This window comes from Choloepus didactylus, chromosome 17, assembly GCF_015220235.1.
Source record: "Choloepus didactylus isolate mChoDid1 chromosome 17, mChoDid1.pri, whole genome shotgun sequence".
Taxonomy (NCBI): domain Eukaryota; kingdom Metazoa; phylum Chordata; class Mammalia; order Pilosa; family Megalonychidae; genus Choloepus; species Choloepus didactylus.
The window spans coordinates 48847810-48865342 of NC_051323.1; the positions used below are offsets into that span (position 1 = coordinate 48847810).

Below are 17533 nucleotides of genomic sequence, written 5' to 3' on the forward strand. Positions count from 1 at the left end.
CAAATCAATTGATGATTTAAAAAAATTTTTTTAATTGCTTTATTTCATAAATTATGTCTTATATCAAGATAATTTATTGAAAATTCATTCTGCTCAAGGGACTTGATAGATAACCTGTTTATATTTGAAACAAGTTATCAAAACCATGCTTGCCCTTACTACTTGTGATATGTGTTCTGATTATATTTCCCCCCTCTTTTTCTCCCTCTTCTCTCTTCTCTTCCTCTTCCTCTTCTTCCCTCTCTTTCTCTTCTCTTTGGTAATCTCATCATGTCTCATGGCTTCAAATCATCTAAAGTTCATTGACCCCCAAAATGTATATATTTGGGCTTTACCATTTCCCTAAGTGCCAGGTTTGTCTATTCAGTCACCTACTTCTTTCTCTTAGGTTGGCCACCACCCACTGGTTTATTTCATAACTAACTAAATGGGTCATGGCCTGCAGTTTGAAAAACACTATTCAGGACTCTAAGTTCCTTGAGGGCAGTGACTGTGACACTGAATCATTTCATTTTCGTATTCCCAAATCCTGGCACTATTCCTGGCTTTCAGTAGCCTTTTAGTAAATGTTTTCTGAATGAATGGGCCTCAGTTAAAAAGATCTGCAGGATTCCGGAAGCAACAGGAAGAACGAATAATTTATCACAGACTTCCCAAGAGCTCCTGCTGTCCTCTAGACACTAGGGCCATTGTGAATGTGTCTGGGAAGCCCTGCTGTGTCTGCCCTGCCTTCTCCCTCCCTGCAACTTCCAGGAGAGAGGGCAGGAGGTTTAATGAAGTTCAGAGATTTCCCAAGGCAAAAACATATTAATCAGGTTCTAGGGCAGATATTTGTCAAGTGATAGAAACAGTGACGGAAAGCAAGAGTCTTACCAAGCCTTTCTTTTCATTTTGTATGTGTAAACTTAGTCCTCGTAGTACCTGATTCCTACTCCTTCTAAAGCCCATTATTATACTGTTTTTCAGCCCATCTGTTAGACCTTGAGCACTTCTGATTTTCTTCAAACACTGTATCTTCATTACACCATGTCCCATGTCCAGTTTTTTCCATTTGGGATTAGAAAAAAAATCCCCCAAGCCCACCAAAACCCTGTGGCTTGGTTTCCTGTCCAGCTGGCTTGTTCTTCCCTGGGATTTCATTCCCATCATCAAAGTGGCTTGACAGACTGAGAACAAACCTCTGGCTCACCCTGAACTCACAGTGTTCCATTCCCAAGTCAGAACAAACACCAAGTAATAGCAGGAGAAAAAGAAAAAAAAATTTCCTGACCCAGAAGCCAGTTTAGAATGAAACCCAATTCTGTGACTCCAGACAGGGATGTTATGTGGTTGTGGCTGTCCTCAAAGGTGGCGCCAAGAACAGTGGGCTCCAGGCTGGAGTTTCTCTCTGAGTCAATTTCGAAGGAAAAGCCATGGGTGGACTTCTTTGTGGCCCTAGATCCTCTGTTTTTCCTGGAATCCAAAGCAGCAGCCATTTGAGGGAGCCTCCCGTTATCTAGTTGACTACGTCAGAATTGGCCCCAAGCCTCACAGTCAGAGTGGTTCCTAAATGTCCCCAGAGGCCAGCATGATGGTCAGCCTGGCAGGGGGCTGTCAAGATTGCCAGCCTTTCCTCTATTCATTTAGACATTTAAAAGAAATTAACTTAGTTAAAAAGCTCATAGAAACTCGGCTCCTCATCAGCCTTGAAAGTCAAACTGATTTCCTAAAAACTTCCCTTTATGGTTCGGTATGGCTCCACTGACAGGAAAACATCCAGGACAAGAAGCCTTGATTCTACGAGGCCGCATTGCAGCAGGCAATAAATTATTACACTAAGGAACATCAGTCAGCATGAAGCATCCCATTTCCTGAAAGTCTGGCCTGCCTTGCTCCTGTTCCCAACTTAACACATTTTCTACTGTTCCCAAACTGGTTTCCCTCAGTCACTGGACATACCAAACTAATTCCTTCCCACATCCATTTCCCCCTTTCAAAGTGCCCTCCAGTCTACCCTGAGGTGTTCTTTCTACTAACTCCTTCTGTTCTGTCCCAAAATTTGTCTTTGTTTTTTCCGTAATTAGACACAGTTCTCTGAAGTCAGAAACCATCTCATGTGCCTCTCCTCAATCACCTGGCTCAAATCAGATGCACAGGACACACTGCATCTGCTCTCTCCAGGCCCCATGCTGGATTGCTGACGTTGCATTGATTTATCTGTCCTTGAGCTAGCCTCCAACATCAGGGTTCCTGTCATTCTTCCCCGGGGGGCCCTTCCTTTGGTGGGGGACATCCCGACTGTTAAACAGTGGAAGTATTGTAATTGAGAATGGTATTGATAAAGAAGTTTTCCCAGACTGTGGGCATTCCATGGTGGGTGGAAGGGTAAAGACAAGAAGCTAGACCAAGGAAAACGGAATAGAGACCAAACATAGAGGCAGGACTGGGGGAAAAAAAATGTATTCCAAATAAATAAAAATTTTTATCATATGAAACTGTAAAGTTACGAGAAGAAAATATGGAATTTAAATATATGTATATAATCTCCAAGAAGGGTAGGACTTTGTAAGCATAACACAAACCCAGAAGACATAAATTTAAAAATATCAATATATTTGCGTAAAACTAAACATTTCTGAATTGCAAAAAAATTATTATAAAGGAAGTTCAAATACAAATGACAAACTGGGAAAACATATTTGCAACACATGTGACAGGCAAAACTCTCCTTTCGATACAGAGCGTTCTGACACATCAATAAGGAAAAGACCAACAACCTAATGGACAGAGGATTTGAACACAATTCATAGGAAAGGAAATTCAAATGTCTTTTAAGCATATGGAGGAATAGTCAACCTTGTTCTTCATAAAATAATTGAAATTTAAAACAATGAGGTTTTTTTCCACTTAACATCTTAGGAAAAGTCCAGAAGTTTAATAATGCGCTGTGTCTATTAGATTGTGGAAACTTTAATTATTAGATACTGTTGGGTGAGAGTATAAATTGGAAAAGCCTTTTTGGGGAGCCTCTTGCCAAAATCAATCAAAATTTTCAATGTGCATATACCTTGATCCAGCAAATCCACTTCTAGGAATTTCTCTTCTGGATACCCATTCATATGCACAAAACTGATGTACAAATATATTTATTAACAGCATTGTTGTCAGTAGTAACATATCTTAATCTGAATTATTTTGAGACAGGTAAATCTGTGAAATGGAGCAGTTTATAACCATTTTTTTAAATGAGGCAAATCTCTGTCCTCTTAATAGAAGATCTAAAACATACTTGTGAAAAAGAGTAATGCTCAGAATTTCATATGTGATAAACAAGGATTTATGTAAAAATAGACAAGTGGGATAGCAATAGAGAGATGCTCATAAATTAATAGTGTGTCTGGAAGGATACAATAGAAAGGAGTAATGGTTGTTGCCTCACGGGAACAGAATGTGGGCAGGGGCTGAGGCATGGAAAAAAGGACTTGCTTTTCACTGCATGCCCTTTTGTACTGTATGAATTATTTTTATGCCATGTGCACGTATTACCTATTTTTTAAACCAATTAAAAAAAAAAAAAAGTTAGGCGTAGGTGTGAAATTAGGCCATACCTAAGGCATCCATATTAGCTAGTGGTCACGGTAAGATAGGAGTCAGGGAACAAGCAGATACTATTGTAAGTGAAGCAAGTCAGTGGAGCAGAAATGAGGCAGGTCAACAACAGAGACCTTGAAATAAGACATTTTTGCTTTAAATCAGAAGGATCCAATATGCTTTTCATGATAGAGCATATACCAGCCCCAGCATAAAGGCATTTAGGATCAAATTGAGAATAAGCTTTAGGGAAATGGTAGAACTGTTAATTTGCAGGGCGTGAAAAGAATGGGTTTAAGGATAAAGCCAAATGGAAATCGATTAGCCAGAGCACTGCCAGTTTTGATGCCCTACCCTGACCTTATGTTGGAGGCAGAGAAGAAGGGCAGGGAATGAACCTTTGTGGAGCGTCTGTCAGGGGCCAGGCACTGAGGTGGGCATTTTAAGTTCTCTGGGCCACACTGAACACTCACAGTGACTCACAGTGAGGTGATATAGTTCCCAGTTTACAGGCAAGGAATCTGATTCAGGTCACAGAGATAGTAAGTAGCAAAGCCAGGATTGAAACTCTACTGCTTTTACTACGTATGCTGAGTTATTAGTACACTGAGGAGGTTCTGGCCCTTTTCGTGGCCAATATGAAGTGAAACTCAGAGCCAGGGGCCTTCAGCATTGCTTTCAAGCGAGTCCTCCTCCTTCCTTTTTCATCTGGACTCCCAAATCTGAGCCCACTTACTTTTTCCAGCGTGTGGTTCAAAGAGTAAAATAAGTTGCTCCATTTAGGGAAGGAAGAAAAAAATGCATTTATTGGGGAAGAAATGTTAGCTCCATTGTTTGTTAATGCTTGTGTGTTTGTTGTTCAGCATGTTATTTTAAGCCCATAGATATTCTTTCAAGCCCATAGATATTCTTTCTTGTATGTGAATGCAATTCTCCTCCAAAATGCTAGATCAGTGATTTTTATGACCAATGATTTTTTCCCCCAAAATTTGTTCACTTAAGAGGGAAATAATAGAACATATTCCCCCTGCTTTTCTTCAAAATAACTGTGCTAGGATATTGAGTTTTGTTTGTTTGTTTTCAGTTTATTTTAGTTGGAGCCAGCGCATAGTTTTATCTGTTTTGGCCACCCATAGTCCATGTGCCCTTGGACTTCATTTTCTCATTTGAATTGCTGCTGTTCTTTCCATTGATGATTGTCTATCTTTTTTTGGCATTCACCATCACTTTTTGAGCCCCTTGACATGTTTAGTAGAAAGTATTCATTTCTTCCTTCATATGAGCAAATGTCAATTTATTTTCTGTTCTCTACCTTTCTAGGCAAAATCCATGTTTGGTGACCAGAGCTGTATATATGGATATTCTCTTCCTATTAAGTGGCTACCTTGACACACCCACAAAAGGCAACCAGCCAGGTATGATTCATAGTTATATCACATTTTGGAATGGTTACTGGTGTTTGAAATGTAGGTGGGGTTTTGAGCAGCTCTACCACGCACTCCCCCACACTCTACTTCTGTAAGACTAACCATGCATCAGAATTGAACGTGTCATGTGGTTCCCTCATAGAAGCTTATCAAGGAAACCTGTCCTTGTTGAGTTGGAAATTGGCTGTTTATTAATTTTTTTTTGGTCATTGCAGGAAGAGTGTGGACTCGTCTCAGATACCCTCTGTGTTTCTAAGACCTTGGCTTTTCAATTTCATGCATTTTCTTTGAAAGATTGTTGTTTTCATTGACAGTTCATTCTGTCCCATTCTGTGGAGATAACTGAGGTGGGGCATATGATGCTGGAGCCTGGATATTTGAAACTGTCTCAAATCCACCCCTACACCAAGGCATGTATGAATTGCTTCCTCAAGCTCTGACTTCATACATGTTCCTTGCTCGTATATGTTTCTCAGCATGGGTCCCAGATCCATGTACAACTGTTCTATTTTAATCTTGATTCACAAGACTTCTTAAAATAAAAGGGAGAAGGGCTATTCCAAATTAAAAAAAAAAAAAAAAAATTGATGTGTTTACACAAGAGGCCGCAGGAAGTGCCGTATGTAAGTTCCAGGCCACAGATGGAAACTGATTTTCATCAACACAAACTGGAATGCAGGGTAATGAGCCTGCAACTGGTTAAAATCAGCCTCTTCTAATTGATTAGGCCTGTCTAAAGGAGGCTACAATTACAGAGTCAGATTCTGAGTACAAGCAGGCCAGGCTTTCCTCTGTTACATTTAGTCTATGAATGATTTGTTGTCTTCAGTAAATACATTCAGGCTGTCAGAGTCCTGCTCTGTTTTCATATGGAACCCTGTTTCCAAATTCAAACCAATTTAAAATACTGGGGTGGGGGGAGGTTCTAAACGGCCTCACCCAGATCAAGGTGTATTAGCCCACAAAAGCCTCTGTGGTAGTTAGTAGTATTTTAATATTTTTTCATCAACAGTAACAAATGTACTATACCAATACTATGAGTCAGTAATGGAGGGGGGGAGGTTAGGAGTATGGGAGGATTTGAGTTTTCTTTTTTTGTCTTTATTTCTTTTCTGGAGTAATGAAATTGTCCTAAAAATTGAAGAAAAGAATTAATTGTGGTGATGGCTGCACAGCTGTATGCTGGTACCATGGGCAATTGATTGTGCACTTTGGCTCTTTGGATGATTGTATGGTATGTGAACAATCTCAAAAAAAAAAAAAAAAAAAAGTCCCTGTGGTCACTCAGAGGCGATAAGAACATGCCTGGACCTTCATCAGCTCTGCATCTCTGGAGAAGGGTAGTGGTTATATCTATCTGGTAAAACAAAATCGTGTAGTTTTATAGCTGTAAAACAGTCCCTGTTTATGCCTGTTTTCCCAGCATAATTATTAATACTACCCTCTTTTACTCTTGAAACTGTCCAGGTCTGGACAATAAATTATTGATCTCCCCAGATAAAAAAACTCAGTAAGAACCTCAGAGTTGCATCCTCTTTATTTTACGTTTGGTCTACCTGGGGTCCAAAGATGATAAAGAGATTATGAATCAGTTGTTACCAAGTAAAATTTGTTAGGTTATCACCATCTCTAAATTTCTGTTCCAAATTTCATGTAGCGTTCTCATACTTCTCTATGTATCTAAAGGGCCTTGGCCATTAAGGAGTTGCCCACTACTTACAAATCCATTCACTGGTATCCTCTCAGAGTTGCCTGGTTGTCAATAATCATTTGTTTACTTGAACTGAGTTTTTCTTGACTTAATGATGCCATCATTCCTTGTCTGAAAATGCTAACCCTTGAGTGTTGCAAATGCCTTATCTCTTCCCCCACTGCTCATCCTTTACTGGGCTGGGCTCCTCCATGAAGGTGACTTTGGCCTTTTGAATCATTCTTTCCTCCAGATTCCTACCTTACACCCCAATTAGATGTGATCACAAGCTGTCTTTTATTATTCAAGTATACTTCACTTGCATCCATATAATATTATTCCTCTTAAAGTTGTAACTTTGCAGAGTAAGATGAGAGGGGACCGAGGTGCTTTCCCTCTTAGGTATGGCGGCCATAGCTCTAAATATATTTTCCTGCTCTGGACAGTATGGCCGTCACTAGCCACATCTGGCTCTTGAGCACTTGAGATGTAGCTGGTCCAAATTAAGATGTGTTATAAGTTATAAAATAAACACTGGGTTGCAAAGACTTAGTGTGGAAAAAAGATGTGAAATTTCTCATTAATAATTTTTATATTGATTACATGTTGGAATGATAATATTTTTATATTCTGAGTTCAATAAAATATTATTAAAATTAATTTCACCTGTTTTTTTTTTACTTTTTTTATGTGGCTACTAGAAATCTTAAAATTATATTTATGGCTGATTATTGTATTCCTGTTGGGCAGCACTGATTTTGCCCGGTCCTTTGGGAATTGCCCTCATAAAACACTGGCTATATGGGTATGTGTATACATATCTATATCTGTCTATATGAATTTGTATACACAGACACAAACACACACACAGCCCTACACAAACACTAGTAGCAAATGTTCCTCCTTTGAGGATGGATTAGATTTTTAGAAATGACAAATAAAATGATGATTAAGATGAATGGCACTGTTTAGGTAAAACTGTGAGCTTAATGTAATGAAATCTGTTCTTATGTGTTTCATAAATTGTTTCCAAAGGCAGTTTGAAGTAGATAAGCATATTACCAAACAAGGTGATCACTTATTTGGATGTGTAGATTTTGAAATGTTTTAAAAATAGTATGATGATATTATAGTTTTACCTTGTAAGCTCTTGAAAGAATTAACCATTTCATAAGAGTCTTTGTCCTCTAGCTAAGCACCTTGTTAAATGGGTATGTTGTTAACTAATTGATGAAATGCATAACTTTCCTCCGTTTTTAGAATGGTAACAGTTTGACCTCATGTCTCAAATCAGAGATCAATTCATTTTCAGAATGTCTCTTTTGTTTATATTATGCTTATATATTTGTAAATACGTATATATCAACCTCCTTTATTACTTGGCAAAGCTCAGAGTAGAAAATATACCATACCACATAGCTCGGAAGCCAGATGCCAGGGTTTGAATTCCAGCTCTGCCTTTTACTAACTTTATGGCCTTAGACAAGTTACTTAACCTCTTTGGGATACTTTTTCTCATTTGTAAATGGAGATAATAATAGTATCTATATCTTAGTGTGGTTGTAAACTAATACATATAAAGCACTACGTAAAGAATGTGCTTTGCATAGCATGGATTAAGTGCTCAATAAACATTAGCTGCTATTAATGTTATTGTCATCATCATTGTCATTGTCATTATTTGAAAGCCAGGCATCTAATCCAGTCCCTGTAGCCTGGCAGAATTGTGCTCAACCCCTCACATTCACGAATCTCCTCATATCCTGAAACATATTCAGAGAAGAAGAAATGTCTGCTTTCCTAGGAAAACATCGAAGCATAATGTGCCCTGCATAGAACGTAACCAGCATCTTTAGAATCCACTGCATTGGGATGCCCCTGCCCCTCTTACTGATCCAGAAAAGGATTATGACGGTTTTTTTTTCATTCATCAGACATGCTAGCATCAAATATATTTTGAGCACTATACGTAGAGATACAGATGAGTAAGTAGTCTTGGGCTGACAAGTAGGTACAGTAAGGGGTTATAGATGCTATAATGGAAATAAGTGTGTATCAGATATAGCTGAGGCGCTAAAGAAAGAGGGTTGTTTCTGTTTGGAGGGCAGGAAAGGCTTCATAGCAGAGGAGGTGATTGAGCAGCATTTTGACAGATGAATAGGGATTCACCAGAAGCAAAACGGAGAGAGATATTGCAGATAGAGAGAGGAGCATGGCAAAGCCACAGAAGCACAAATCAGCACAGCTTTCAAAGTGTTGCAGGAGTGTTGGGTTCATGGCCAGGCAGGTGTGACTAGAAGTGAGGCTGGGGAAGCAGGAACTGAATCGTGGAGAGCCTCACAGACAAAACTCTAAGGAGCTTGGACTTGACCTTGTAAACAAGGGGGAGATTATTGGGGAATATAAACTAGAGAGTGAAGCCATCTGGTTTCTAAGATAGGGTGACATTTCTCTTTCTTTGCCCTCATCCTCATAGGATTCTTAGGACCCTTGTGGAGCCAAGTTCCTATTGTTGCTCAAGAATGTAACTGAAAATTCATTGACTCAATGTGAGGGAGATTTGCCCAGACATTATGATGTCAATATTGGGGATTTGGGAGGTGGGGTGGGGTGGGGAGGAGAGGACCAGACCAGAATTAAAAGCATTATAGTGCTAAAAAATAGTTGTAGAATGGTGAAATTATAGGAGGGTTTTCCCTCTTCCATTTTACCACATAATTCTGTTTTGTTCATATGTGTATATGTGATGTGTTTGAGCATTAAATGTATCTAAATGTGAATCTTGGAGGGGATTAATTAATCCAAAGAAATGAAATAATAACAATTTCCAGGAAACTTCTTTGGATGTGGGGTTATCGGCCCATCCCTGCTCAAATTGTATTCTACAAGTGACCTTGGAAGGCTAATCCTACCTCTGAATGTCTTAGAACCACATCAAAGGGCTGGGGGCATAAACAATAAGAAAAACAGTGAAGGAGAGAAGGCAGAGAAGATGATTAGAAGAACTTAAGATAACGATGTGTTTTGTGCAGTTTAAACTTTTATCTTAGTACTTCCCAATCCTTTGAGGTTTCCTCAGCCAAACTAGGTTTTAAAAATTCTGAATCTGTGTTTTATTTTGAGTTTTAAAGTGATTTAAACCCACAAGGACTCTGTCCCTTGTATTCTTCCTTTTCTGAATCCAGCTGTCATCATTAGTATATATCAGTTTTCTGCTGGAAAGAAAATGATTGTCTCCAATTGGAGTTGGGGGAACAGGGCAGAAAAAGGCCAATGGCCACAAGGACTAGGCCCTTGTTACAGGTCTGGGCAGGGGTATGGAAATGGAGAACCTTAATTCTAATTTTAAACCCAACAAATAATTTTCCACTGAAACTCTATTTACTAAAATATCATCTGAGTATTGGCTAAATATTTAACCCCCCTTTCCTCTGAGATGGACTTTCTATTTCTCGCTTATACCCACACTCCCTAAATCTGTTTTTCACAGCTGTTGAACTGAACATTATCCTTTACCATGTAAGCAAATATCTTACCTTCTTGCACCTCAGACCTTCAGTTTAAGTTCTCTTGCTGTATTTATGAGTGAGGTTTTCCTTTCCTGGTCTCCATTTGACAAATCTTATGCAACATGGTTCTTTGCTTTATAATCATATGTGTGTATAATGTATTGGAAGTATGAATCCTGAAGGGGATTAGTTAATCCAAAAGAAATAAAGAAATCGCATAATAACAATTTCATAGGAATGTTTTAAGTAGAGAAGGATTTGTCCATCCCACTCCCCATTATATAAGTGATCTCAGAAGGCTGTTCTGTCCTTACCCCTTACATAAACATAAGATGCCTGTTATACTCTCATTTCTAGGAAAGATTTTCAGTATTGTCTTCCTTGTAGAGATAAAAATTACAAATGGCCAACATTTATTGGGCCCTTAACTCTGCCGGGCGCCATGCTAGGCATTTGACCTGCATTAACGGAGGTACTGGCATTGCTTCATTTTAGACCCAAGGAAACCGAGGCACGGCAAGAACTGCCTGATGTAATATGCAAAGTAAGTGGCTGAGCCTGAGCCCTCCAGCCACCCGCTCTGTGGCCCCTCAGCATAAAGGCCAGAGTCGGGACAAACCAGTCACTGTCTGAGGGAGGGAGGCCCCAGATCTCTCTCTGTGAATTCAGCCTCCCAGGCTTTTGCCCCTCCCGCAGAGGGATCCCCTTTGCAGGACCTTCCTGCCTGTGTTGCTGTTTCCCATCCCGTGGGAGTGTGGAATAATGTGAGGCAGACCAGGGGCTGGGGCAGGCAGTGACTAAAAAGAAAATGTTTGACCGCCCCCAGGTAGCCTCCTGTCCTTTTTCCCCTTGAAAGTGGACCTGTGGCCACTGTCCAAAGAACTTACCAATACCATGTTGCCGGTGACTTCATTTTGTGGTTTCTTTGTCGTTCAAATTTATCGTTCAGATCTCATCATCCTGCCAAGTGCAATAAACATTTGGTTTTAACCGGAATGTAACTATTATTACTATTACTATTATTCTCATTATTATATTTTTCCCTTCTAATTGCCTTAAAAGTGACCAGCTAGCTTGTGAAAGTGAAGCCAGAATCCCCATACAGTCTAAATGCCAATTGAGTGTGCTTTTAGATCAGTTTAAGAAGATAGGCTCTCGTTTATTACTCCTTGTATTTATGTCATAGAAGTTAGGTAATATAAGTCCTCCCAAAGGCCAGTTTGGATGTTGATGATGGTTGAATGGTAAAATCTGTGAGAAGCATTCAACAATACCTTGTATTTTTACTGCCCCGAACAAGGATAATATATGTGTGATATGAATAAATATTGTCAGTGATTTTATGACATACTAATTTCCTCTGCCTAAGTTCCTGGGAGATATAACCAAACAATTACAGAGAATAAAAACATTGGCAACTTACAAACACCTGCTTTGATTATTTGGTCTAATTAGGTTAAATTTAACTAATCCCATCTGAACAAATTGAAAACAATTCTTATCTGTTCCCTCAGTTATGCACTTTATCAGCACTGGATGCAGATGTGTTTAATATGACACAGTTGGTGCTATTTTCTCAGCTCTGGTGGCAGATAAAAAGGAATAAGAACATATTTTTAGAGTCTTCTGAGGCCTTGGTATTTCTGTGCCTACAGCTATGAAATCTCAAGGAAAAAAAAACAGGGCTTTGTTGTCAATAAATTAGTTGCTTATCTCCAAAACACTATGACTGTCATCTGAACTGTTGCTTTTGCCAAAAGTATCTTTCCCAGGGAACACGGAGCTCCCAAACTAAGCAGATGATTCCTCGCTGCCTTTTGGAAGTCACAATAATACAGGGTGTGTTTATTAGATTGCTAGGTTAATGAGGTATTTATCCTTCGTTAATTCCAGGCCTGGTGCTGAGTACATAGGCCCACAAACCTTAGAATTTGAGAGCTTAGGGAGCATTTAATCAGTAGGTAGATTGATTAGCAATTAGGTGATTTACCCAAGATCACACAACTGGTTAGTGATAAAGGCAAACTTTCCTGGCCCCTGGTCTGCTGCCCATTTCCATGACTCTAGTTTAAGGGCCTCATGATAGGGTGGGCGTTGGGCTGAGTGTCCTGGATCTGTGACAGAACCATGTCATGAAACCTTCTTACCCACATTTTCCACTGCAGGAGTAAAATACTGTTCAAAGGTGCACTGAGGGTCTCAGAACACCTGAGAATTTCAATTTTCTATGTATTCCTGCCCCTCCCCACACCAGCCCCTCATCACAGACTATTTGTCCATGTCAATTAAATGAGTTAAGTAAGTAGTTGGTGAAACCTGCTTTGCTCCCTGTACGGTGTTAGGGTAGGATGACTGACCGTCTTAGCTCACCTGGACTGCCCTGTCTTTAGCATTGAAAGTCCTGCATCCTGGGAAACCCCTCAGCCTCAGACAAGCCAGGAGAGTTGATCCTGCTTCCTAGGGGTTGTGGGAGAAGATACAGTGTCAGCTCTTGAGTAACCTAGAGTACAGTTGGAGAGACAAACCTGACTCATAGAAGTTTCTTATAGAATAATAAGAATAATAAGAGAGTAAGAATTACCAAAAATCCTGGAATACAGACCTCAAATGTTATGGATGGGGCAGGAAGGGGCGAGCCCATGGATTAGAGTTGCAAGAGATGGGCTTGGGGTGAAGCTAAGGCCTAAAGAGTGAATAGCTTGGATGAGTAAGCATACAGAGTGGCACTGCCCGAGCAGAGGCTCAAAAGTAGAGGTTAATCTGATGGGAAATGGTAAGAAAATAGATCTGTTTGGATGGGGAGAAGGTAAGCGAACTGTGTGGGACTAAAATTTAAGCAAATATGTTGAGCCAGACATGGAAGGTGTGAACTCAATTAACTGCATTCTTATTGAGGGTATATCATGTGCCAGGCATTTAACTAGGCACTGGGCAGGCTCCTGGGTCCTCGTCCTCCTAGACAAGGTAGTTGGAAAGACAGACATTACAGAAATAGTCACATGGAATGATAAAGAGTCATACAGACAGCAGCATAGTAGGGAATTTTTTAAATCTTTTTATCATGAAAATTTCCAAACATTTACAAAAGTCGAGTACAGAGAATAGCCAATCTTAATGAAATCACATCATCCCACTTCATCAGTCACCATTTGCCATACTGTTTCACCTTGTCCACCTTTTATTTTTTTAAACAGCTTTATTGAGGTTTAATTTACACACCATAAAATTCACCCATTTTAGCTGTATATTTTGATGAATTTAGACAAATACATTCCACAGTCAAGATAAAGGACATTCCCATCACTCCAAAGAGTTTCCTGGTGCCCCGTTACAGTCAGTTCCTTCCCCACCCCCATCCCAGCACCTGGTAACTGTTGATTTGATTTCTGCCTTGTAGTTTTACCTTTCTAGAATGTCTTATAAATGGAATCATACAGTATATAATTTTTATATTTTAATTTTTTGAGACATAATTCACATAGCATGAAGTCCACCAAGTTAAAGTGTACAATTCAGTGGTTTTTAATATTCACAAGGCTGTGTGACAGCTAAGTCACTACTATTTAATCCCAGAACATTTTCATCACCCCAAAAAGAAAACCTGTACCCATTAGCAATAACTCCCCATACTCCCTTCCCTCCAACCCCTAATAACCTCTAATCCACTTTCTGTCTCTTTAGGTTTGCCTGTTGTGGACATTTCATATAAATGGAGTCGTCTAATACATGACCTTTCATGTCTGGATTCCTTCACGTAGCATAATGTTCTCAAGGTTCATCCCTGTTGTAGCATAAGCACAATAGCATTTCATTCCTTATTATAGCTGAGTAATATTCCACTGTGTGGATACACCACAGTTTGTTTATCCATTCAATAGTTGATTGAATTTGGGTTGTTTCCATTTTTTACCTATTTTGAACATTTGTATACAAGTTTTTGTGTGGACATATGTTTTCACTTCTCTTGAGAATATACCTAGGAGTGGAATTGTTGGGCCGTATGATAATTCTATGTTTAACTCTTTGAGGAACTGCCAAACTGTTTCCAAAGAGGCTGCATCATTTTACATTCTTATCAACAGTGTATGAGGGTTCCAATTTCTCCACATCCTCATTAACACTTGTTATTGTTGGTCTTTTTTATTTTAGCCACCCTAGTGAATAGGAAGGGGTATCTCATTTTGCTTTTTATTTGTATCAAATCATTGAGCTTGTTTTCAAATGCTTCTTGGCCATAAGTGTATCTTTAGAGAAATGTCTATTCAGATCCTTTGCCAATATTTAATTATGTTATTTGCCTTTTTGTTGTTGATTGTAAGAGTTCTTTATATGTTCTGGATAGTAGACCTTATCAAATATAGGATTCACAATATTTACTCCCATTCTCTGGGTTGTCTTTTCATTTTCTTGATAGTGTCCTTAAAAGCACAATGGTTTTTAATTTTGATTAAGTCCAAATCATCTATTATTGCTTGTGCTTTTGAAAGGAACCTTTGTCTAATCCAAGGTCATGAAGATGTACACTCGTGTTTTTTTCTATGAGTTTTAAGTTTCAACTCTTACATTTAGGTCTCTGATCCATTTTGACTTAATTTTTATATATCTGTGTGATGCAAGGTATGGCTCCAACCCCTCTCCCTCTCTCTCTCTCTCCCCTTCTCTGCCTCTTCCCCTCCCCCCCCCCTCTTTTGCATGTGGCTATCTCGTTGTCCCAGCATTATTTCTTGAAAAGACTACTCTGTCTCCACTGAATGGTTTTGGCATCCTTATTGAAAATCAGTTGACCATAAAACATATGGGTTTATTTCTGGACTCTGATTCTGTTCTATTGATCTGTATGTCTATTCTCATGCCAGAACCACACAGTTTTGATTACTATAGCTTTGTAGTAAGTTTTGAAATTGGAACATGTAAGTCCTTCAATTTTGCTCTTCTTTTTCGAGATTGTTTTGGCTATTTAGAATCATTTAAATTTTAGGATAATCTTATTTTTTTTCTACAAACAAACAAACAAAAAAGCCAACTGGGATTTTGGTATGGATTGTGTTGAATCTGTAGATTAATTTGGAGAGTAATTGCCAACTTAACAGGAGTAAGTCTTCCGATCCATGAACATGAACTATCTTTCTGTTTATTTAGAGCTTTAATTTCTTTCAATGATGTTTTGTAGTTTTCAGCATACACATCTTGCACATCTTTTGTTAAATTTATTCCTAAATATTTTATTCCTTTTGATGCTATTGTAAATGGAATTGTTTTCTTAATTTTTTTTTTTTTTGGAATGTTCATTACTAGTGTATATAGAATTGCAATTGTTATTGTATGTTGATCTTGAATCCTGCAACATTACTTAACTCATTTATTAGCTTCTTAGGATTTTCTGTATACAAGATCATGTCATATGCAAATAGATTTTCCTTTTTACTTATTTCCTTTCCAATCAAGATAACTTTTATTTCTTTTTCTTACTTAAATGTCCTAGCTGGAACCTCCAGCACAATATTGAATAGAAGTGGTGAGTGTGGACAATCCTTGTCTTGTTCCTCATCTTAGGGGAAGAACTTTCAGTCTCTCACGATTAAGCCTGATGTTTTCTGTGGGTTTTTCATTGATTCCCTTTGTCAAGATGAAGAGTTCCCTTCTATTTCTAGTTTGTTGAGTATTTTTATCATGAGAGGGTGTTGGATTTTGTCAAATGTTTTTTCTGTCAATTGAGATGATCGTATACTTTTTGTCTTTTATTCTTCTAATATGGTATAAGTACATTACTTTTTATTGTTTTTTATTTCATCATATGTTTTATTTGTTTATATCCATCCACAAGTTGATGTATATTTGGATTGTTTCCACTTTTTGCTGATTGTGAATAATGTGTTTTTGAACATTCACCACAAGTCTTTGCATGGTCATATGTTTATTCTTTTGGGTAAATATCTAGGAAAGAGATTGCTGGGTCATATGATAAGGATTGTTTAATGTTATAAGAAACTGCCAAACTGTCTTCCAAAGGGGCTGTGCAACTTTGCATTCCTACTAGTAATGTGGGAGCTCCAATTGCTGCACATTCTCACTTAGACTTGGTAATGTTTGTCTTGTTAATTTTAGCCATTCTAGTGGGTGTGTAGTGGTGTCTCATTGTGATTTTAATTTGCATGTTCCTAATGACCAATTATGATGAGCATCTTTTTATGTGCCTTATTTGCCAATCATAGTCTTAATTGGTAAAGTATCTATTCAGATATTTTTTACTTTAAAAAAAAAAAACTAAGTTGTCTTGCTATTGGATTGTAAAAGTTCTTTATTCTAGATACAAGTACTTTATACAGACAGATGTTTTGCAAATATTTCCTACCTATTCATGACTTGTCTTTTCATTTTCCTAAAAGTGTCTTTGGAAGTTCTTTATTTTCATGACAGCCCATTTATTGATATGTTTCATTTGTAATTTATACTTTTTGTGCCCTAGCTGAGAAATCTTTGTCTATCGCAAGGTCACAAAGACTTTCTCTCATGTTTTCTTCTAAAAGTTTTATATTTTTTGTTTTTACTTTTATGTCTATGGTCTACTGTGAGTTAATTTTGTTGTTGTTTTCATTAGAACAGTTGTAGGTTTACAGAAAAACTCCTGCAAAAAGTACAGAGTTCCCATGAACCACCCCCCAAGTTAATTTTTATATATGTCATGATTTAAGGTAAAAGTTCAATTTTTTTTTTTTTTTTGCATAACTGTATCCCATTGTTGCAGGATCATTATTTCTTTGAATATTTTTTCTGCCACCTTCCCCTCTTTCCTCTCTTCAGGGAATCTACTTAGGTGTATGTTAGATCCGTTGAAGTTGTCCCACTGATAGCTGTGGTTTTTATTTTTTCCATGTATTTTCCTATATATCTCACTTTTAATAGTTTCTGTTAATTCTATCCAGTGTATTTTTTTTAAATTTTGTGTGTTGTCTTGTTCATCTCTAGAACTTTCATTTGTTTCTTTTTTTATATCTTCCATATTTCTCATGTTAGTTTTCCTCTAGATTCTTACCATACATAGCATTTTTAATAGCTGTTTTAATATTCTTGTCTGCTAATTCCGTTGTCATTATTATTTCTGGGTCTATTTCTTTTTTATTGATTTTTCTTGTGGTATGGGTCATATTTTCCTTCTTCACATACTGATAACTTTATCATTTACCAGACAATTTTATTTTGTTGGGTGCTGGATTTTGTTTTATTCATTTAAAGTGTTGGGCTTTGTTCTGGCTCATTGTTAAGCAACTTAGAATCAGTTGGATTCTTTCAAGGCTTGATTTTAAGCTTTTTTATGGTGGGCCCAATCTAAAGAGGAG

The 17533-nt window shown here is 38.0% G+C and overlaps 1 protein-coding gene across 5 annotated transcripts in view; it reads left to right on the plus strand.

The window, feature by feature from the left end:
* THADA (THADA armadillo repeat containing) overlaps nucleotides 1–17533 on the plus strand; it is a 400812-nt gene that overhangs the window by 327944 nt on the left and 55335 nt on the right. For 3 of the 5 annotated variants that reach the window (XM_037806790.1, XM_037806789.1, XM_037806793.1), the window contains one exon: nucleotides 4891–4985. The exons of 1 other annotated variant lie outside the window; for it this stretch is intronic. In XM_037806790.1, coding sequence (XP_037662718.1) covers nucleotides 4891–4985 — 95 coding nt within the window. Of the gene's footprint in view, nucleotides 1–4890; nucleotides 4986–17533 lie in introns of those variants that run through there. One more of the 5 variants, XM_037806792.1, reaches the window with a different exon arrangement.